Source organism: Saccostrea echinata, unplaced genomic scaffold (genome assembly GCF_033153115.1).
Source record: "Saccostrea echinata isolate AGI-Se365-2 ecotype Australia unplaced genomic scaffold, CSIRO_AGI_Sech_v1 ptg000001l, whole genome shotgun sequence".
In the NCBI taxonomy this organism is placed as follows: Eukaryota; Metazoa; Mollusca; class Bivalvia; order Ostreida; family Ostreidae; genus Saccostrea; species Saccostrea echinata.
The window spans coordinates 25,275,160-25,298,831 of record NW_026889750.1 but is presented as its reverse complement, the minus strand read 5'-3'; the positions used below and the strand labels follow the sequence as shown (position 1 = coordinate 25,298,831).

Here is a 23,672-nt window from a genome sequence, read left to right as displayed (position 1 = left end):
TACAATGTCAAGGTCACGCGTCCTTTATTTTTAGCGTAAAACTTGTAAACAACATTAAATTGGAACAAGCAGAAGTGAGAAATAAGTTCTGATCATCTTTTTTGAAGATTATATTAAAATTCTCGGTCATCCGACATTTATATCTATGGAATTGAAACCATGGTAAATTCTTCAACTTTCCGCGCATGCGTATAATAAAGAGGAAGAAGTGAAGCAATATTTTTGTGTTGAGTTTTACAAGGATTTTTTTTACTTTTATGTTTCTCCATTAAAATAGATTTTTTAGGTTCTGAAACCTGTAATTTTCTGAGACCTAATACTTTCAAGAACTGAACAAAATTTGCATGTGTCATGCATAAATTCTACTTTTGTCGATTTTCGCGTTTTTCCGTCACGGTGTCACTTTAAATCAAAATAATGCTTTAAATCTAGAGAAATATAAACAGAAATTATTTACAAGAAGTTGGTTTTTGTTATGACGAACATGCAGAAAGTGTTAACACATGCATCACGACATCGTAAGTGTAGACAAATACATGTAAAAGGCGAGAGAGTATCGGAATTATCGTGTAGATTTGGCCAGTTCTATTAAGAAATGTTTGTCTCTTCCACTCTAATTGTTTTAAATCTTTATAAAGCAAATGATGTGACTTCTATCTTCGTTCCCAACATCACTTGTTGAATTAAGTTTTGTTTAAGATAGTTAAAACTTATTGAATTAGTCCACTTATATTGTACGTGGTAAACCGGGAAATACAATGAGACGGAAAACTTAGCAAATTCATGGTTTTAATACTTTCAGTGTTACCCATGTTCGATGCTATCATTTTTTAATAAGATAAATAACAATTTTAAAGCTTGAATCAGGTTAAAAGAACAAACTTTATTTAATTCCTTGGAAGTTATCACACCAATTCAATAGAACATTCCAAGGAAAAGGCGCGAGACTGATTTTCTGGTGACATTTGGCGCGAAATGATTGTGTCACCCCTTTCCTATAAGACAAATAGACTGATTCCATTAGTATAGAGAACCAGTAAAAAAGGTTACACGGACATGTCCGTATAGGGAAGTAAACACATCAATATTTTGCATCAGTAATATGGTTGTTTCTTCTGCTAACTGTTGTTGTTAAAACGCGGGTAATGACACAGGGTAATGATTTCCAACAAATTCAGATGTAAATCAATTTGCACAAAATTTAAATATAGCTGGCTAGCTGTCAACCTTAGTTTTGCACCATGGAAAAATTGATCCTTAACCTGCCTGATGCTCTTGACTTCAGAAAATAAAGATACGTGTAAAAATTAAGTCTTGCAATGTTGAGAACAATTGAATGGTACAGCCTGCAATATACATGTACGCGTACATGTATACATATCAAGATGAAACATATTTCTAGAAAATTAGCGAACAGAGTATTATGCTTTTTTCTAAGTACAACTTCCCACCCTTTCCCCGAAGAAGTTCTTTTCAGAAATAAGATAATATAAAATTTTCAAACTTGATCTTTATTTCTAAATTTTGAATTGAAACCAGAACTGATATTTAAAGAAATAACCTTAAGTAATACAGGCATACAAATAGAGTAACTTTTAAAAGCAAAGGGAGCTAAGGTATTGTAAAAAATTGTGAAGAATTTTAACTTAAGAATCACTCAGCAAAAGTGTAATGAGCAGTGTTATCAAGAATTATTTAATCAGTTAGATATTTTGAATGAAAAATATTTCAAACCAAACTACAACTAAAAACTTAGATAAAAAAGAATAGAATATGTTAACGCAAAAGAGCACATCGACCCCGACATAAATTATTACTTGCGTAACTTCTGTTACGCACTCACCCCCCTCCCCCTCCCCAACCCCACACACAAGGGTGTTACTACATCCCCTACAACTTTGTTGCGAGGGGATAATAAAAGTTAAGTCAAGGACAAACGTCTTGCTAGTATTATAAATGTAAAATACACAGAATTTTTCAACCAATGCCAAATATCATTATACATTTATTGACTGGGTTCGAGGGGAATATTCATTTGTCGGATCCAAGAATCAAACAGTTTGGTTCGACGGGTCGACAAAACGCATTTTGCCCGAGAACGCAGTAAATGATACAAATGTTTTATTTATATACCTTTTATTTTTTGCTATCCATGAATCTTGTGCTGGCTTCCATGATGTAATTTTTCTTTATCCGCACTGCGGATAAACTCGGTCTATTCCGTCACTGTCGAACATCGACGAATGCAATTAAGATTTTGATCCCGCCCACAGTGTGACGTTAGCGGTCCAATATCTCATCGACAGGTCCAATATCTCACCCTTTTTTATGACTGCTCAGTAAAACACTGGAAATGTCTGACTTTTTTAAGTATAGATTTTATAGGAACCAATTTTTAAAGGTCTAACAATGTAATTTTAATGAACCAGAAATGTCCTTGAATCAAAATATTAGTACATCATATCTAATGTAATGGTTAGTAGAACAGAAGGAATAAAGTGTATTACAATCCAGGGACAGGAAGTTGGTGACCTGAGGAGATATCCGTGATTTCAGTACGTCACTGTCCGTTGACCTTGACCCTGGGATTTGACATTAAATCAAGGTCAAGACACATCTGTAGGTCTTTGACAAAACATAATTGAATCCATTCCTACCAATTATTCGAGAGTTAAAGCCCGTATATGATTTCCGTGACAGATAGATGAAATATGGATCAATGTCAGTCAATGGATATTGACATACATGATCTTTAGGTGAAAAGAAAAATTTCCTTTATAATCAATGTGTAAGTAATATTGCATTGATGGTTGTAAAATACTTTCGAAAATTGTTGTGCAGTTACTTGGGCTGGAGAAAAATTGCTCTTGATTTTGAAGTTAAATTTGGCTGGAATTGAACATTTATTGTGTAGCTTCTTGAAATTATTTTTGAGAAAAATAATGACAAACATAGTTTTGTTGAATTGTTAGACTTTGGTGAATTTTTTTATGATCGTTGATTTATGATGCAGATACAGCACTCCTCATTGTTGGTGTGCTTAAAATTTTTTAAAAGAGAAAAGATGAAGTTATTGAGACGATATGAAAGAATTTGTCGTTTTGGCAAACATTGTCAAGCTCAAGGTCACTAATTAAACGCAGAATTTGTCACGATATTGATTTCTGGAGGATGTTTTTCAAAGATTTTCAATCAGTAAATTATGATTATTTGGATTTGAAGAAAAAATCTCTGAAGTCTCAATAGGACAAATTTTTAGGCTTTAGGAAATCTAAAACTCATGAGAGCAAAGTTATAACTTGAATATATTTTTGCATGTAAAAGAAAGAATAGGTATGGTTCGTTGTATTTCAAAATTGCAAACATACCAATTATACAACTAATATTTGTGTTATTCTAACTGTCTTTGACATGACTACCTCATACTTCCTTGCTTTGGAGTATATATGTTTTCTAAGAGATCTACCACAAGAAATAATTAGAACTCAAATGGATAAACTTAACCAAAACTCAAAGACCAACAATGCAATTAAACTCGTAACTGAAGCTCGTCTGAACGTAACTCTGAGTTGAAACTCTCAAGGGAAAGATAGGTGCACCATGCAGAATTTTAGTTTGGAAACTTTTCAAACAGATCCTTCATTCAAGCGGTCTAGAGCTCAATGTTTGACATCAAACATGAACTATCCCATTATGTTCTTCGAGTAAACCTACGATCTTGCGGACTCTTATGAGCTTTCCTACTTTGTTAAAGGAGAATACAAGTAAAAGATGTTTATAATGTTTATTGTGAATTTCATAATAAAAGATTATAATAACAATGGTTGAAAAGATACACTAAAGTAACATCCAATAGTTCTCAAAAAGTTCTCCGACGTATAACAGGTATTTATTGAAATTATCTTACATGACTTAAATTGCAAATTACAGTGTCAGTGAAAATGAGAAGTTAACATCGATTTTCAGACTAATTACAGTTTAAGTCACGTTGCTTGGTCATAGAAAGTTTCAGGATCTTGATAATTATTTTTAGGCGAATCCAGAGTTTCAGTCAGTATTTGTGCTTGATCGTAAATATTATTTATATTGTTATCTCCAAGAGATGTCCCATATCTACATGTACTTTCAATCTCCACTGTTCGGTCATATGTGTAATCTAGCAAAATGTTCCGTGATGCGATTTGATCTCCTGTCACGTGAGTGTAAAAGTCGTCTGTTGTTGACGTCATTTTTTCCGACACATGAGCCTGATCATAGAAATCATTCACACTATGATTTATCTGAGACGATGTACATTTACTTTCCATACCAAACGTATGGTCGTAAGTGTCGTCCGACAAACTTTGTGGTCCGTGTTGATTGTCTTCCATCCTACTGTACATGTTATCTGCTGCTGATGTACTGGGTCCATTCTTCTGATGGAGATGATCATACTCTGTCTCTGATCTCGTTGTTTCAATAATATTACGCTTTTCCTGCGTTCTTCTTCCGCTTTCTGTACCAGAGTCTTGAGGTATTTCCCCAGACTTCAGTTTCTTTACATTTGTTTCATTGGAAGAATATGATTCAAAAATTAATGTTTCATCACTGTAATCATACACAGTTACTACAGTGGGTGAGTTCTGCTGTTTTTTCTTTCTCTGCATCCTACATAAATCATGTAGATTTGTGCTAGATTTGTTTCGTGATGCTTGTTAAGTTTCAAATATAATTTTGATGAAAACAAGGAAAACATTTAATTACGAAGAATTTAATTTTGGTTGTAACGCGTCATTTGTTTGGATAAAAAATTAGTTTATACCGAATACTGTATGTGTACTTAAAAAAGCTGGCTTCATATTTTAGCGGCTTTGGCGTGGACAACGATGCGCTAATTCATGAATTCCGCTAAGAAATCATTTATATTTTATAAAGACAATACACGGCACGTATATGTGTAGCGCTAATTCATGATTACGCCAACAACTCCATACCCAGCGATTGCGCTAAATTTTGAATACGCTAATTCATGTACACGTACAGTAACTTGTGATGCCTATGTCACAATGACTTACGTCAAAAAAGTATCAATCCGCTTGACGTTTCATTTATATGTACAATTTAAAGGCATTTATGAAGGTGAAATTGTCTTATTTTCTACATTAAATGATAGAAAATTAAATTATAAGGAATGATTTTTATAGCTACCCAAGTTATACTGGTATAACCGCTTCTCGGTTAAAAAAGCGTAAACTGCCCCAACCCAGGTTATACTGTATACCTTGGGTATCTATTAAATTCATTACGATTGGAGAAAAAAAATGAGAAATCAAAGTATTCAGTATATCAATGTAAGGCATAGCCAGGATGAAATAAAGGTTTGAAAATTTTACCGTCTATAATAGACAATCCCAAGGGTGCCACCAACAATCAAAGTCAACCCACAGGCAACGACGGCAATTATCACTCCTACTAATTTTAATAAAAGTATAAAGACAAATCAGAACATTTGAAGACTTTAATAAAAAGGGTCACATTTTGATAAATTATCGTTTAACCGTTCTCTATATTGAGAATTCTATAGTATCGATTTAACTAATTTTAAAACAATGAATTTGATTTCAATTTCATATCTAAGAAATATTCTTCTGTCGTTCAATTATGTTCTCTTTACAAAAATAAAAAAAAACAGGAATCTTTCATTAGATGTTATATATTTAACCCAGATAAATCTTAATTATGAAATATGAAGATAACAATCAGTTATCAAGCCATTAGAAAGTTCAGAAGTCCAAAAGTTTATTGGAACAATACAAATTTGGTGCAGAGCAAAATCGGACCTCTAAACACGTCAGTAGTGGGATCTGATGCCATGGAGGAGTAAACATCCCCATTCGACCGGCCAAACCCGCCGTGAGCTCCTTGTCATGATTGCGTAACGGAAATATCCGTAGACAATTCAGTGTGAAAATAGTGGATTAAGAATTTGTATGAAAAATTAACGCCAGTCAACATTTGACTTAACGATCGATTGTATTTGTTAACAAGGTTATTTTATTGACCATAGAATTTGCAAAAAAATGTTAAACGAGACTGTTGCTATTCTTGTATCATCAACTTATTTGTCAATAGTTTGCCTCGTGTTAGAAATTATTCGTATGCAGAACATGGTCTTGCGTATCGAATCAACTGGGAGACATTAACTTCATCTTCAAGTGATGATGGTATAATTCTATATTATATGAAATTATTCTACAGTATTTCATGCGGTTCAGTTTTTGATGGTAAAACTTTCTTACGAATTTACAAGCTTAACGAATGTTGGACTACAGATGATGGGTTTTATATCAAGCAAAGCAACCCCAAAAAATGTGTGCCTCAAAAATAATTACACGATTCCACAGTACGTGATGAAATATATGGAGATAACGAACAGTAATTAAGCTGAAAAGGTCAATTAAACAATACAAATCAGGAGCAGTGCAAACACGGACCCCTAAAACATCAGAGATGGGATCAGGTGCAATGGATGTAATGTAGATAAAAAGGGACTTTTAACTTCTTTATATAATTATGTTACTCTTACTATGATTTGTGTCAGTCGACTCCATATCATGAATTCTAGTGATAGTTTGTTCAAGTGCAATCACCACACAACTGTGATTATCACCCGAGGAATTGACACCTATTGAAAAAATATATATCACCTGAAATAAAATTAATCACACACTCAGATAATGGCTTTTAAATATATAGACGGCTTTTTATCAATACTTGAAATATAGAAGACTGTTAAATTTTTTGTCTTCATGAAATATAAACTGCAACATTGACTGTGAGCAATAAAACTGCTGAAGGAAAGGTAAAACATGTACAGTATGTTGAGATATATACATATGCAGGAATGAATGCAAATATTTCTCATTTGAGGGGTTTATAACTAGTAATAAAAAAATCCAATCCCAAACCTCGAAAAAAGGAAAAGACATTTTTTTTGTGAACCGCGGCTTCGGTTGGTAAACTTAATTTTTTTTAAAGTCTTAGAAGGGTCCCACTTATCCTTTGTTGGAGATGGGATCTAGAGCATTTTTCGATTTAATTTATCATCAACACTGTAAATTGTAGTCGGCTGTTGCTGGATCCAGCCATAACATAAAAACACCTCTTTAAAAGAAAGAACGACAAAAATCTGAATAGAAAACAGGGATGGACGAAAACATATTCAAGGAAACACATAAGGATATCTTTCTGGATAATCAGATGCTGTTGAGAAAGATTGCCTAATATTCTATGAGCAGACTTACCTCTTTTGCAAACAAATGGTCTAGTTCTCTGTGGATCATACATTTCCCAGTCATACGTAGAAACATTGTTGATGTTTCTATACAACTGTACAGCAGCGGGAGTTTCTTGAAAACCTTTAAAAATTAAGACAAGTTAGTTGACACATTTAACTTAAAATCTTATTCTTAAAACCCTGAAACATTTTGTTCGTGATGCTTTTTAAACATAAATTCAAAAATATATTAAAAACGATCTAAAATGTGTTTTTCAAACTTGTGGTGTTAGATGATACATCATTGCTTCTAAAATTTAGTTAATTTCTGATAGACTACACGATTTTAACTAAGGATGACAAATATTAGTACATTTTTTACTGTAAATAAGACAAATTTATTAAAGCTAACATTAATTTGTTGTATTCAAAACTAGTGTACTAATCTAATATTACATTGCTATAATTAGATATTTAATATGAAAGCATTTTGCAACAGAAAATTTTTACCTAGGTATGCATTACACAACAAAGCATTAAAAATACGTATTAAAAAGAATAAATTATAATGAGAAATAACCCCAAAAACCTTTTTTTTCAGGAATCAGCAATAAGGCAATCTTTAAAAAAAAAATTGGTTGCTCTCTCCCGACCGACTGGCTAAAAATGGACCAACTCAATACATTTTCAAACACTCAGAAAGCAATTATTTTTTATGCATTGCAAAAAATAAACTTTGATAATTCAGCATTGATGTTTAAATTTTCTGAGAAAAAAAAAATCCTACCTACGTACCGATCCAAATTTTTTCATCCTGAATCGGGAGAGGGCAAACAAATATTAATTTAAAGTTGGTCTAAGTCTAATAGATTTATGTTCGTATAGATAATTTGAATAATGTTTACCACCGTAAAAATAGAAATTTTGTAAGATTTTGTAATAATGTCATAAAACGTATGTAAAAATTTGTATAGATTTATATAGAAAATGGCGCACAGTCTAAAATTTGAACACCATGGAATACTAACGATTTCTTATAATTTTTAGGGATTTATTATTTGTGTAATTTCTATTCAAAATCAGTCAAAAAATATACCAACCCATACATTTTTTGTGTTATTTTTCCTTAAAAAATATATCTATGAAGGCACAATCTTATTGTTTGCTTATCAATATTAAGTACTGATTACTTTTCCCCCAGTATTTACATTAAGTTTAATCAATATATGTATAATTTATTCAATAACATGACTGCCAGTAATAATTCTAGATGTGTGTGTGTGTGTGTGTGTGTGTGTGGATTTGGAACAGTGGTTCCTCCTACCTCTAATAGCTGATCCTCTACGCTGTGGCCTTATTATACCCGTCCACTTCTCTAAGCTATTGGACATGCAAGGCAAGTCTGTTATTTGTTCGATATTAATAATGTATGAACCAAGAATTCTCGCACATCTTTCGTTAAAGGCCAGCCATGACTTTTTGTCCTCTAGAAAATTAAAGCAAGAGAACAAATATATGACTTCCACCTATTGTTTTTGATTAGAACTAGGTATTTTAATCGCTGATACAAGCAATTGTCTTTTAAGCTTTGGGACCGTCACGGTAGCTTAGTCGGTAGAGCGCTCGCTTCGTGATCGGGAAGTCGTGTGTTCGAATCTCGACCGTGACTGACCTAAGTCGATAAAAAATAGGTAGCAACTGTTCCTTCGCCAAGTGCTCGGCACTTTGAAGCGAAAGTTGCGGGTCTTTCGGATGAGACCTTTAAAACTGAGGCCCCGTGTCACGGTAGGCGTTGGAACGATAAAGAACCCTCACTGCTCAATGGACCTAAGTGCCGAGTAAAGGTATAAATTTGAAGCCCTTCACCGGTAAATGGTGACGTCTCTATATGAGTGAAGAATTCTCGAACAGGACATAAAACAACATACAATCAATCAATCAATCTAAGCTTTGGGAATACAGATTCATTCTAACAGTATCTAGAAGGAACTGGAGGCAATGCATTGGCTTTGTCATTGTATTTTGCCATTGAAACACACATGTATATCTTTCATATGTTTATTCAGTGAAGTGCAAAATATACAATGCAAATTATGTTTTTCCTTTTATTTGAGATTTTCCTGTACTCTCAAAACTCCTGAAAAATCGAATAACTAAAAGAGTGAAGAGGTATACAGCACATGTATATATGTTTGTGTGTGTCAAAAAAGTGATAAACCATAAAGGTGTGTAACGAACAGTGATCAATCTAAAAAATCTACAAATACAAATTTGTGAATAGGGCATAAAACACGGACCCCCGGTAATTCCATAGGTGAGAGCAGGTGCCTAGGAGGAGTAAGCATCCCCTGTTGGCCGGTCACACCCGCCGTGAGTCCTATGTATTGATCATGTAGACAGAACAATCCGTAGTCAAATTTAGCATAAAAACAAAGACCTAACAATTGGTATGAAACACGTCAGCCAAGTACGACCCAATGATAGATTATAATTGTTATCAAGGTCATTATAACGACCACAGAATTTACGAAATGCTAACTTTAAACGAGGTTGTTTAATCCATATAACATCAACTTATCTGTCAGTAGCCTGCCTCGATTTAAAAATTTATCGTTCTCAGAGCATGCTTTTGAGTAAAGATTAAGGAGGGTCGACCCTCTGATAAGAGAGATAACTTTCCAAGTAAAAAAAAATCCTTATATTACTTGTAGTTTACTTCACCAGAGTTTAGTAATTGAGGCATCTGAGTAGTCAATTCTATCAAACCTGACATATGATGGAAACATTGATTTCTATTTCATTTTGCCTATACCTTTCAAATTGTTTTATTATATTTGACAAAAAAATTTAAATCAAGTTTTCAAACCCTTACAAATAGAATAAGTTCTATCTTTTAATGGACCATTTAAAAAAAAAAAAAAAGCTTTAATGTATCAAGTACCACATGTAGAATTTTTACTAGTATTAATTTTTTTTCCATTGAAAAAATATTTATAAGAAAGATAACTCTTGCTAATGAAGGTTTTCTTTTCTTACAAGCACATATAAATTTGTGATATTCCGACATAGGAAGCAGCGCTTTATTATGTTTTCTGATATGAATTTGATAGGTATGACACTAAATATATTCTTCATATACACCGCACATTTTTAATTTTATGTTGTGATAATAAATTATTACTCTTCCTATTCTCTGTGTTTAAATTTCTTCATTTCATGAACTGACATAAAAATAATTTCTGAAAAAATAAGCAGCGCTTCATACCTCATACTTTTCTTCATTTGAATCTAATGCTATAGATCTTAATGAAAATCAATGTTGGGAAGTTTCAAAAAAATTGTGAAATTTAGGACAGAGGGTCATGAGTCCTTAAGCTGGGAGACGTTAACATCATGAGCTGGTGACAGCGGAATATTAATACATAAATAAGGAAAGTTGACGACGGAAAAGCTGAAGTCATCTCTTTTGTTACACGATTTTTTCGTAAGTTGGCCCTTATCGTCTATAGTCAGTAAAACGTTTATGTGCTAGACTCTGTTGTGTCTTTTATTTTGATTTCACTGGATATATCGAGTCGATGTGTGAATGGAAGTAACTATTGATAATTTATAAAACGTCGTCATTACATCTAAATGTCGAGTTGAAGATCACAGCAAATGTTTTCTTCCTCTCATGTAGAAGTTTTTGAATAAAAATTGTCTTACTTCGTTTATTGATACGGATTTTAATATCGTCAATTGCAATATCTCCTTTGTTTCCTTTCCCCTTTTTACTTCCTTCGATGTAAAGCTTGAAATTCAAATGAGAAACTATGATACAGGGTATATATATATCTTATAAAACTTTGATCCGCAATAAAATTATCATCAATCGTAGAATATGTTTCATTTATACATCATTTTAAACTTCTATACATGTATCTATCATTTTAAAGATTGCTAATAGTAATAGAAAACGTTGATATCATCATGTACTTGAGCAAACATTTTCATTTGATCATTAATTGTGACTTTCTAAGCTCACCTTATTTTTTCTCTCGGCCGTAATATTTTTTATAAAATAATTCCATCCTTCAGTCTTATCTCCTTCCTCTTTAAAAATTTCTGTAGTGGTATTCCATTCATCTTTTAGGTATACATAAAGTTGCCCAATATCTTTACCATACATGCTATACTGCATACTATAGGAGATGTTTATATCTATCATCAGAAGAAGGAAATTGTTTTCATATAATTGTAAAACAAACTATATGCTTAATATAATAAAACTATATATATAATATAATAAAAGCATTTTGTTTTGGCGAAAGATTAAATTTTGATCTCGGTTTTATATAAACTCTCTTTAGGATGCATTATTTTCTAACAAAATGACAACTTAGTGGCATTGGTAGATTTATGACAACATTGGTTTCGTATTCAGTTACATTTTTCTCTTAATTTCGGATAATCTGAAAATTGAAAAATATATGAAAAAATTGTAGAAGGGAATAAAAATGGTGCTTACATGCATAACTAGATTTTAATGTAATCTCTGGTCATCGGGAAAGATATGGAATCAACGTATTTTTGTGAATGAGACTGTTAATTTTTCAAATATTTCATGAAAGGAAAATTTAGCTGAGAAATTAATAAATAAATGAGTAGCAGATAAGACTAAATGAAATATATAATATTTTATTTTCAAAATCGTCTGAATGTTACTGTGCAAAATAGAAAGGATCGTGTGAATTACCTTCTAGATAAAATGAAGAAATTAAAACTGCCTTTTCGCCATTATTAAATCTTTTTGCTTCGAAGTATGAGAAATAATTGCCTTCAATGTTTTGATCTGGCCCCGTGTCTTTTGTGGGTGTCGATCCATCCTTCAGATACACAAAAATGTTAATCTATTTCTGCAGCAATTTATCATATGAAGTCCATTATTTAGATTGTAGCAATTGTGGATGAATTTTCATTCATTCATTACATACTTTTACATGTAGCTGTGTCATAAATTACCAGTGCACAGATTTACACAATATGCAAAATGAATTGGCTTTAGTTATTTTTTATATCATACCCGAGTAATCTTCCAAGTAAAGCCTTTATTGTTCGGTTGAAAACAAACATCTGCATTACCTTCAAAATCGCAATTAATTTCGCCCTTCATTTTAAACAGTGCTGTTACTGTCTCATCTGAAATTTGTTAATGTTGATCATTATGGACTGAAAATAAATATGCATTTTCCTGAAATCAAATATCTGTTCAGCCATATGAGTGTTTTGTTTTTAAATCTTAAAACTACAATCAAAGATCAACAAATATCTCACCACATGATCCTTTTATCACAGTGACGTCATCTATAGCGAAATTAGACGCCTCTTTACCACGCGTGAACTAAAGATAACCTGATATTTAAAGATTGAAATAATTTAATACGAATAATAAGAGATAACCTGATATTTAAAGGTTGAAATTATTAAGTATGAATAACAAGAGATTTTTCAAAAAATAGTCAAGAATTTAACCTCTACGTGAAAAGGAAACTGAGATAGATTATTATAAGAATAAAGTGTCAAACTACGATACTTGCCCTTTCATCATAAGTCATGCCAATATTTCTCTTTACATATTTCCATTCTTTATTGGCAGCTATATTAAAGGTGAAAAACGGTTTCTCTTCTCCTGTTTTGAAAACCTCTAGCTTTGCATCTAACAATTCACTTTGTATGTAGTATCGCAACTGAATACACCATTGACCACCTTTCAAAATAAAACCCATGTAAAGACGAATAATGACCCCCGTAGGATAATGACCGGGGGGTCATTTTTCAACGACAAAAAATGCCCCCCCCCGCCGTAAAAAAAATTTGATTTTTTGTAGAAAAAGAGCCCTAGAGGTCATTTTTTTAATGTGTGCGTCCTATAAAAAATTGACCCCCGTTGAAAAATGACCCCTTTTCCAACAGAGTGCATGATACAAAATTTATCACAGGTGATTGATGCCAAGGTTTGAACCTCAATGTTTAATATTCTTCTTCATGCCCTCTTTGACCAACACTGGTCGAACGCGCAAATAAAATAGCATTACATTTACATGCATATTTCTATCTTTTAAAGCCTATTGTGTTCTCAGCACATATTGAAAATTGCAAAATGGCTACTACTGATTATAACTCTTAACGTAATTTCCCTTTATGACCTGTCTTTCATTTGTTTCATATTTGGATATTTGACTGATCATAGACATTCATAGCTAAATAACAGACGAGCGGGATGTTCTGACTTTTCATTGGTAAACATGTCTCCCAAAGTAATCAGCATGCTTTGAGTAGGATCAACATTCTTAAAAAAATGAAGGGAAAAAGGAATAAGTTTTCGGAAATAAATACGGAAAGTTATTCAATGTAATACATAGGTATATTTTGAATGACATAAAAAGTCATGCAAATGAGGTAGAAAGTATCGAAAATGACGTAATATCTCGTGCGAACGACATACCGTGGAGATATATAGATATATATATATATATATATATATATATATATATATATATATATATATATATATATATATATATATATATATATATATATATATATATATATATATATATATCCTAATGAAAAAAAGGTGAAGATGACGAACAGTGATGATTTTAAAATATTCACAAACAATATAATTCTGTTAACAGGGCATAAAAAGGACCCCCGAAAATTGCAGAGGTCGGAAGAGTAAGCATCCCCTGCTGACCCATCACACCCGCCGTGAGCCCTATGAATAAATCAGGTAAACGGGACATTCCGTTGTCGAATTTAGTATAAAAACAAGGGTCAAACAATTGACCTTATCATAGGTTATTTTTGTTGACAGGGACATTGAAACGACCATTGAATTTACGAAATGCTGACTTTAAACGAGGTTGTTGAAACCCCTGTAACATCAACTTACATGTATCTGTCAGTAGCCTGCCTCGATTTAAAAATTAATCGTGCTCTTGGGTATCGAATAAGTTGGTAGACGTAATCATTATATGCAAATGATAGCGGAATATTACTTCATAAATAAGGAAAGTTGACGATAGAAAAAGCTAAAATCATCCCGTTTGTCAGACAATTTATTTGTTAGTTGATCTTTATCGTCTATAATTTCTGCATGTCTGAAATATATTGTGCATTCAATTTTATTTATAAACAGTGGTCTACTCTATGGGAATTTATTTTCAAATCTATAGAAGTAATAAAGAAGAATCCCAGTATAATGTACATTCAAGTCTGTTAACATGGTCGTGTGAGAATAGGATACATACATGTTACAGGAATATTTTTTGTTTTTTAAATCCACTTTAAAACAATGACACATTTGTCAAATCAATATGGAAACATTTCAATGCAGTGTTTATTGAAGAAGATTGATGTTTTCAATTTATGATTAAAGAAAGACCATTTTATTGACCTTCTAGGTGAATATAAGGATTTATTTTTCCTACATTGAACTAAAAATAGATCGAAAACAATTCTGAAAAGTTATTTCACTTGCATCTGAATTCCACTCAAGTGAACATAATATTCAGGCACAAAGAATCTGAGAAGAGGAAGGGATTGTTCCCCCTTTTCTGAATGTAATTTTAAGCTATTTCTAGTTTGAAAACGTTCATCGAAAATCTCGTAACCATCCCCTCTTTCTTATACAGTATAGTTAAAAAATCTCTCATACTTGAGTGGACAAGATGAACATAACATTGAGGCACATAGAATCAAGGGTGGGGTGCCCTCCCCCTTCCACTTCCATGCACATATTTTTTTTTTCGCTTGAAAATGGTCATTGTAAGTCTGCTTGTCCTACTCCCAACTTTTTGATACAGTAGATTAAAAGGAAATCCCACTTACAGCAATAAACGTTTTGAGGGGTTCATCAAAGATATTTCTAAGGTAATTTGTCATTTTGCCTCTTATAATGCGCCATTTCCCCTTTCGATGCTATGCCAGACATGTATTTTTTTCTACAATGCACCAAAACTAGATTTCAAATGCAAAATTAATACTGGTTATGCTTATGTTAACTCCGATTCTTTCAATGTGTTTGGCTAGGACTGGAGCAAATGTAAACAGGAAACTTGACATGTCTGCTTAATCAGTTTGAATCAATTTAATCTTTTAATCATACAATAAAACAATTATTGCTGTTTTTTTCTGTCAGGACGATCAGTGATTTTCCACCATCAAAAAGAAATGCTCTCCTCGCCTTTTGAACTCGATAAATCTTTAACTCCTCTAGATTCTGAATCATTGCATTGACCTTAAAACAGCAACAATTGTATAATATAATGAGATCAACATATCATCGATTTATTCCCAATTTAGCTCAAGTGAGCATTTTGGCCAACAGGTCTCTTGATTTATTATTTTTATTTTGCCCCTAAAATTTCAACTTTAATCCGTTTTAATCCACAAGGGGTCATTATTCTACGGGGGTCATTTTTCTTCACGTGGGGTATGCAGATTTTTATGGTGATGACACTTTTTCTACGGGCAAAAGGGTCATTTTTCGACGTTGAATAATGACCGGGGGTCATTATTCGACGGCGAAAAATGACCCCCGGGCATTATTCTATGGGGAGGTCAATATTACCGCTACAGTGCGAAAAATTTCGACTCATTACCGCTACATTTCTTCGAAATTTCGGGCGATCATTACCGCTACATTTTATCAAAAGGACTTTTGCCGATTACAATTCATTACCGCTGCATATTGAATCTACCAGCAGTGGCACTGAATATGAGTTCTCTTCAATATAGTTCATCCACAATGTAGTGACGTAGAATTTGGACCTGATTTCTAATCAATATAATCATATAGTCTGTCATCGAAATACAGTAATTATTATTTAGCGTCAGTTGAAAGTCATAAGCTTGTGAAAAATCACGGCAATGCAGGATTAGTGATTAAAATTTTCTGAAATATTTTAATATAATTATAAAATAGATTTTAATTATAAAATTAAAAACAAAACACTTCCTGTTCAAAGCCCTCTTTCACCTTCCCATGGTGAGCAGGGGAAACAGCTCTTAAGTATGTACTTGTTGCACTTTAAATCAATTTGTACATGTATAAGCCACTGTTTACGAAAGAGGCAATGTAGCGGTAATGTATACTTTTAAATGTAGCGGTAATGTAACCTGTTTTGTACCGGTAATGAGTATGCAGCGGTAATGACAATTTTGAAAATGTAGCGGTAATGATACGCACCCATTCTATGGGGGTCATTATTCGTCCTTACACCCAACTACCATTACGTATTAATCAAATAAAAATGTTATCTAGTATATATGTAAGTGTAGGTTTTAATTTATATAACGCCTGTTGAAACCATTGAATGATGCATTATCATAGATTGTTGACTGATATACATATATAAAAAGCGAATTATAAGGAGGATCCTCCCCCACTCCAACCTTTTTTAATGTATTGAGTTGAATTTTTTCACCAAATTGTTTAACCCACACTCATTTTAAAATATCTTTCACAAACAATTTGACAGTTTCATTCTATTTTCTGCTGTAAATATTTTAACTGTGTATATAATAGAAAAGAGAACATACTTCACTATCATCTCGTCATTAAGATAGAACCTCAATGATCTTCTTTTAAAAAAATCATTATCTAACAACTGACACATCTCGACTGTCCTAGGTGTGGTTACCACCATGAAAATAATAAACATTATTTTGTTACATGTCCTGCATATGACACTCAATAATTCAATTTTCTTTGCTTTCACACGTTTTACTACGTACAATTCTTAGGAAGCTATTTTTCTCTTCATTTTCCGATGAATAAATCCAGAACTACTTTTTTTTTTACTTTTCTGTTGGGATTGCCTCCCTTTTATTTTTACAAAGTACATCTGATATCGAGTTTTTTAGGTCACCTGAGTCACTCAGGTGACCTATTGCTATCCGTTCTCGTCCGTCGGCGTGCGTCGTGCGTCGTGCGGTGTGCATCGTGTGTTAACATTTGAACATTTTTAGCTTCTTCTCTGAAACCGCTTAACCAATTTCAACCAAATTTGGCATATAGCACCTATGGGTGAAGGGGAACAAAAATTGTGAATTCCATGGTCCCTGCCCCCCTGGGGCCTGAGGGGTGGGGCTAAAACCACCAAAAATAATGCAATCTTTAAAAATCTTCTTCTTTACTCCTGGACATCAAGCAGTCAAACTGTTGGCATCATTGTAATAAGCATTGAGTCCTCTACCAAAATTGTGAAATTCATGGCCCCAGGGTCAGGGGTTCTGGTGCTAGGGTGGGGCTATATAGATCATATAGGGAAAGTGCATCATTTCTTTGAAAATCTTCTTCTCTGCTCCTGGGTATTAAATAAAGTAACTAAGTACATAGTTATGAAGAACAAGAGTGCCTTTTTCAAAATTGTGAAATTCATGGCCCCAGGATCAGGGGTTCTGGTGTTAGGGCGGGGCTCTATTGATTATATAGAGAAAATGCATTAATTCTTTGAAAATCTTCTTATCTGCTCCTGGGTATTAAATAAATTTACTAAGTATATAGTTATGATGAGCAAGAGTGCCTCTTTCAAAATTGTGAATTTCATGGCCCCTGGGTCAGGGGTTCTGGTGTTAGGGCAGGGCTCTATTGAGTATATAGTGAAAATGTATTAATTCTTTGAAAATCTTCTTCTCTGCTCCTGGGTATTAAATAAAGTAACTTAGTACATATTTATGATGAGCAAGAGTGCCTCTTCCAAAATTGTGAATTTCATGGCCCCAGGGTCAGGGGTTCTGGTGTTAGGGCAGGGCTTTATTGATTATATACATTAGTTAAAATGCATTAATTCTTTGAAAATCTTCTTATCTGCTCCTGGGTATTAAATGAACTAATTTAGTACATAGTTATGATGAGCAAGAGTGCCTCTTCCAAAATTGTGAATTTCATGGCCCCAGGGTCAGGGGTTCTGGTGTTAGGGCGGGTCTCTATTGATTATATTGTTAAAATGCATTAATTCTTTGAAAATCTTCTTATCTGCTCCTGGTTATTAAATGAACTAATTTAGTACTTAGTTATGATGAGCAAGAGTGCCTCTTCCAAAATTGTGAATTTCATGGCCCCAGGGTCAGGGGTTCTGGTGTTAGGGCGGGGCTCTATTGATTATATAGTGAAGATGCATTAATTCTTTGAAAATCTTCTTATCTGCTCCTGGATATTAAATGAACTAAGTTAGTACATATTTATGATGAGCAAGAGTGCCTCTTCTGAAATTATGAATTTCATGGCCCCAGGGTCAGGGATTCTGGTGTTAGGGTGGGGCTCTATTGATTATATAGTGAAAAGGCATTAATTCTTTGAAAATCTTCTTCTCTGCTCCTGGGTATTAGATAAACTAACTTAGTATATAGTTATGATGAGCTAGAGTGCCTCTTTCAAAATTTTGAATTTCATGGCCCCAGGATCAGGGGTTCTGGTGTTAGGGCAGGGCTCTATTGATTATATAGTAGAATTGCAATAATTTTCTCTGCTCCTGGGTATTAAGTACATAGTTATGAAGAATAAGAGTGCCTCTTTCAAAATTGTGAATTTCATGGCCCCAGGGTCAGAGGTTCTGGTGTTAGGGTGGGGCTCTATTGATTATATAGTTAAAATGCATTAATTCTTTAAAAATCTTCTCTGCTCCTGGGCATTAAATAAAGTAACTTAGTACATAGTTATGATGAGCAAGAGTGCCTCTTCCAAAATTTTGAATTTCATGGCCCTTGGGTCAGGGGTTCTGGTGTTAGGGCAGGGCTCTATTGATTATATAGTAGAATTGCATTAATTCTTTGAAAATCTTTTTCTCTGCTCCTGGGTATTAAATAAACTAACTAAGAACATAGTTATGGTGAGCATGACTGCCTTTTCAGAAATTGTTTCATGGCCCTTGGGTCAGGGGTTCTGGTGTTAGGGATGGGCTCCATTGATTATATAGTAAAATTGCATTAATTCTTTGAAAATCTTCTCTGCTCCTGGATATTAAATAAACTAAGTACATAGTTATGATGAGCATGGCTGCCTCAGAAATTATGAATTTAATGGCCTCTGGGTAAGGGGTTCTGGTGTTAGGGCGGGGCTTTATTGATTAGATAGGGAATTGGCATGAATTCTTTCAAAATCTTGTGTGCGCCTGGGTATTTTTCAAACAAAGGAAGTGCATGGTTATGATAAGGAAGAATGCCTCATGGCCTTTGGGTCAGGGGTTCTGGTGAGGGGGAAAGAGCTCTATTGATTATATATAGTGAAAATGCATAATTTCTTTCAAAATATTTTTTCTACTACTGGTTATAAAGTAAAGAAACAAGTGTATAGTTATAATGAGAAAGGGTGCTTCTTCCAGAATTGTGAGTTCGTGGCCAATGGGTCAGATGTTCTGGGTAAGGATGGGGCTTTATTTATTTAATTTTATGGTGAAAATGCATTTCTTTGAAAATCATCTATGCTTCTGGGGATGTTCAAGGCAAACAGAGTAAAAGTTTTAATATGCAAGGGTATTTTTACCAGATTTTTGAACACCTGGACCATTTAGTCAAGAGTTCTAGTCCTGGCCAGGGCTCTATTAACTTGTATTCTGCTGAGCAAAGTTATTCCCCTTTGCCATTCACCTTTGATAATTAATCAATGTAAATAATGTATTTGAAAGCTTAATAGAATAAGAGAATTATGCAAGATAATTTATTGTATAATGAAAATGTACTTTCATAGATTTAATGACTTGGAAAGTCAGATAGGCAGATAGATACTAGACCAATTATTTTGTTGATGCTAATCATACTATTTTTCTTGCTTTTGGGCAACAAAGCTTCATTTTTCAGTTTATGGATCCTCTAAATTGTTGTATTGTACTCAGGTTACCGTTAAGGCCCTTGGGCCTCTTGTTTATATGTACACTTGAAATGGTGACAAGCTTGAAAATGCTTACAAAATAAGCATAGAATCAAGTTTTTCTGTTAAAAAACTTATTAACTTTAGTTTATTTAGTAGGTAATTTTTGAAATTTAATTCAATTTCACATTTCATTAATTCTTGTTAATTTTTTTTTCCTTTTTATTTGCCTTTTTTAAAAAAAAAATAGTTTAATTAATTAAAAAAACTTAAACTGTATCAAATAACGATAACTCTAAGAGAGAAAAAAATTGCACACATGGAGGAAAATTTAGAAAAATTAGATTTTTTAGATGGAATTGATGACGCTTTTTTTTCAAAAAGAGATGAACGATCCTTTTTCCACAAACAATGTTATCCAAAAGATTTAAAACAGCCACGGAAGAGGAAATAAAAAAGCTATGGGATAGCCGACAATCGGATTCAACAAAACGCAACACAAAATGGGGTGTCAAAATCATACAAGGTAAATTAATATAAAATCTAGATAATAATGATCTTTTCAATCTTGACTTTAAATACATAGAGTAAACTGCCTGCATTTCATACAAAATTAGTTCCCTGAAAAATTATAATGAATGTCAACAGTTTTCCAGCTTTTGATGTAGCGGTTTAAAAAAAAAAAAGGTGGGGGGTGTACACGTACGTTTCAACATTTGTATGATTTACTGTTCGATATACATTCTTAATTTTTTTGTGGGAAAAGTAAAAAAAAACACATAGTTATTTGACTATTTTTAGCAACGATTTATCATTTATTTTATAGAATGGAGTTCAGAAACTTTTGGAGAGGAAATTGATTTCTCAACAATTAATCCTGTCGAGCTGAACACAAAACTGTGCAAATTTTATGCAGAGGCACAACCTAAAATTACAAAATGTCCAACAGAAGGATTTAACGAATATCACAAAAATACTATTAAAAATATTAGTGCAGCAATTAATAGGCACCTTAATGATTTAGGAAGAGATATAAACATTGCAAAAGACAAAGAATTCAAATATGCAAATAATACTTTGGATGGAAAACTAAAACAGAATGTCAGGAGCGGACTTTCAAGACCAACTAAACATAAGGACATCATCACCCCAGAGGATTTGAGCAAAATCAGTGAATACTTGCACTCACATGATAACCCCATAATTCTGCGTTATCGCGTATGGTATGATCTCGCAATTCATTATGTTACTCGTGGACTTGAGTTTCACGAACAACTTAAACCAAATTCTTTTGAATTTCTCAGGGATGAAAACGACCGCGAATATGTTGTTCTTTCCCACGAAACAAAGCAAAAAACAATACAAGGAGGGTTGTCGAACGAAGAAGGATGTCAAGATAAAAGAATGTATGCAACAAATGAAAACAAATGCCCAGTAGCATCATTAAAATTGCTCCTAAGTAAAACAGACCCAAACGCTAGTGCTTTGTTTAATCACTGCACAGAACAAGCAATTAACAACCTAAACGAAAATATATGGTATTCAGAAACACCAGTGAAAAAATATCAATTTACAAAATTAATGAACGACATTTCAAGAAATGCAAAATGTAAACAAAGGTATACAGCACATTGCCTGAGAGCCACTGGCATACAAGCCCTCAGTAATGCAGGGGTAGAGCTGCGTCACATAATGTTCATGAGCGGACATAAAAACGAAGGCTCCATTCGTAGCTATGCCAGGGAATGTGCAAGTAACCAAAAACTTCAAATCAGTAAAACTTTATCGAATCTGGCGTCGGCGAATGATGACAGCGCAGGACCTAGCGGCATTGATGTTATGCCACAAGCCCGTGACCTAAACATGTCAGCTACAAATATGTATAGTCAACAAAGTACAAATGTGTCGGCAAACACAAGTTCAGGAGGATTTATTACAAATTCTGTTTTTCAGAATTGTGCGTTTAACGTTCATGTTTTACCGAAAACAGGTGAATGATTTGTGAACAAACACGTTGCTATTAACAACGGCCAGCACTCCTCCCTGTGGATCACTCCGCGTGTTAATTTCCTGTTTATTTCGTGTTGATATCTTGTTATTTAGATTAAAATTGTCAAAAGTATACATGAATTGTATTTTAATTGAATTATAAGCATTGACTATATAAATTTATTTTTTTCATCGAGAAATGAATCTAAAAAACGAATCGCACACTTTTTTCTGAAAGCCTTCGGCTTTCATAAAGTGTGCGATTCGTTTTTTAGATTCATTTCTCGATGAACAAAATAATTCATATAGTCAATCCTATATTGAAATAAACTTGGAAATACATGTATATGAACATAGAACATAGAATACCGTTTTAGCTAAAGATTCTTTTATAAGGGGGTCTGGTGTTTTCGTATAAAATGAATTACAGAATTACGTAATGTGTACAAGAATATATCGGATGAATAAAACGTTTTAAGTATATACACGTTACTATTGTAGACATTGATTTAAATTTGTCCTTTATACATTTAAACTGCATGCCCATCTCTCTCTCTCTCATGCCTTGACTATTTGTATAGAAAGTGCCTGTTGCCCAAGTCCATTCAGATTTTTTAAAGATAATTAATTGTTAAAAGTATTCTCTTTTCTTCTGACTTAGGTCTATAGCACTTCTCCCACATTGAGAGTGGCACTGGATTAAAAAGTGACATAAATTATTATAAACATACAATACCTGAAAATCCTACATTGGAAACAAGTACTGTCGACTTTCCTTGGCTATACTGTTCATCGTCAACAAACGCAAAGTAAGATCCTTCATAAGACCTCTCTGGGCCATACTTTGTGGTCTCCTGAAGAACGAGTTATAACATTATGGTAATTTAATGTTTCTTTAATTTATTTTTTGAATCTGCAACTGGTGCTTTTAGTTTTGTAAAGTGTTGTTTGAACTATGCGCGTTTAAACCAAACTGATAAAAACAAAATTAATCGTTCAGATTGTCAAATAATTCATTTAATTCAGACCGATTAGCCATATAAAATACTTATGCTGTGAAAGAAAAAAAAATCGAACTTATTTACAATCAAGTACATTTTGAAAAAAAGAAAGTCTTTCTGGTCTGACAAAAGTGCGAGTTTGACTTTTATATAACGCCAAGCAAATGTAACATAATTTTATAGTAAAAATATACAAACTTTTGGTATCTTAATTTATGCAATAAAATTTACATTCTGTATTGTCCAATCAAAGTCGTCCTGGTCATCCTGATATAAGAAACAAGGTACTCCTGGCTCAAACGTGCACGAAAAATAGTTACCTGTAATAAAATAAAAAAATGTTTTATATCTGAAAGTCTATTAACTATAATTATATATATCTAGGCGATATACATACGCATTTTGACTAATATCTAATAGATCTTAATTATAGCTGATATTCAGGAATGCAGAAACATCAAATAGTTGAACTGAACTAAATATATTATTTGTTTCTCTACACTTACTACATTCTGCTTGAGAAATGGATGCGTCATCACAGTCCGCTTCCTTATAAACATTTCTATGATCTAAA

General features: G+C 33.1%; 1 protein-coding gene and 2 long non-coding RNA genes across 3 annotated transcripts; all 3 read right to left on the bottom strand.

Annotated features, from left to right (window-relative positions):
• Nucleotides 1-3,861: 3,861 nt before the first annotated feature.
• Nucleotides 3,862-5,445, bottom strand: LOC133205247 (uncharacterized). The gene is made up of 2 exons (XM_061341051.1): nt 5,373-5,445; nt 3,862-4,647 (listed from the first exon to the last, which is right to left on the bottom strand). Exon 2 carries the CDS (start codon nt 4,644-4,646, stop codon nt 3,984-3,986), a length of 663 nt encoding a protein of 220 aa, XP_061197035.1. The 5' UTR covers nt 4,647; nt 5,373-5,445; the 3' UTR covers nt 3,862-3,983.
• Nucleotides 5,446-12,032: 6,587 nt separating this feature from the next.
• LOC133205182 (uncharacterized) lies at nt 12,033-12,637 on the bottom strand. Its single transcript, XR_009723598.1, has 3 exons — nt 12,569-12,637; nt 12,318-12,433; nt 12,033-12,120 (listed from the first exon to the last, which is right to left on the bottom strand). It is a non-coding gene; the product is annotated as an uncharacterized LOC133205182 (long non-coding RNA).
• Nucleotides 12,638-12,836: 199 nt separating this feature from the next.
• Nucleotides 12,837-23,418, bottom strand: LOC133205120 (uncharacterized). The gene is made up of 3 exons (XR_009723594.1): nt 23,330-23,418; nt 22,834-22,951; nt 12,837-13,001 (listed from the first exon to the last, which is right to left on the bottom strand). It is a non-coding gene; the product is annotated as an uncharacterized LOC133205120 (long non-coding RNA).
• Between the last annotated feature and the right edge of the window lie 254 nt (nt 23,419-23,672).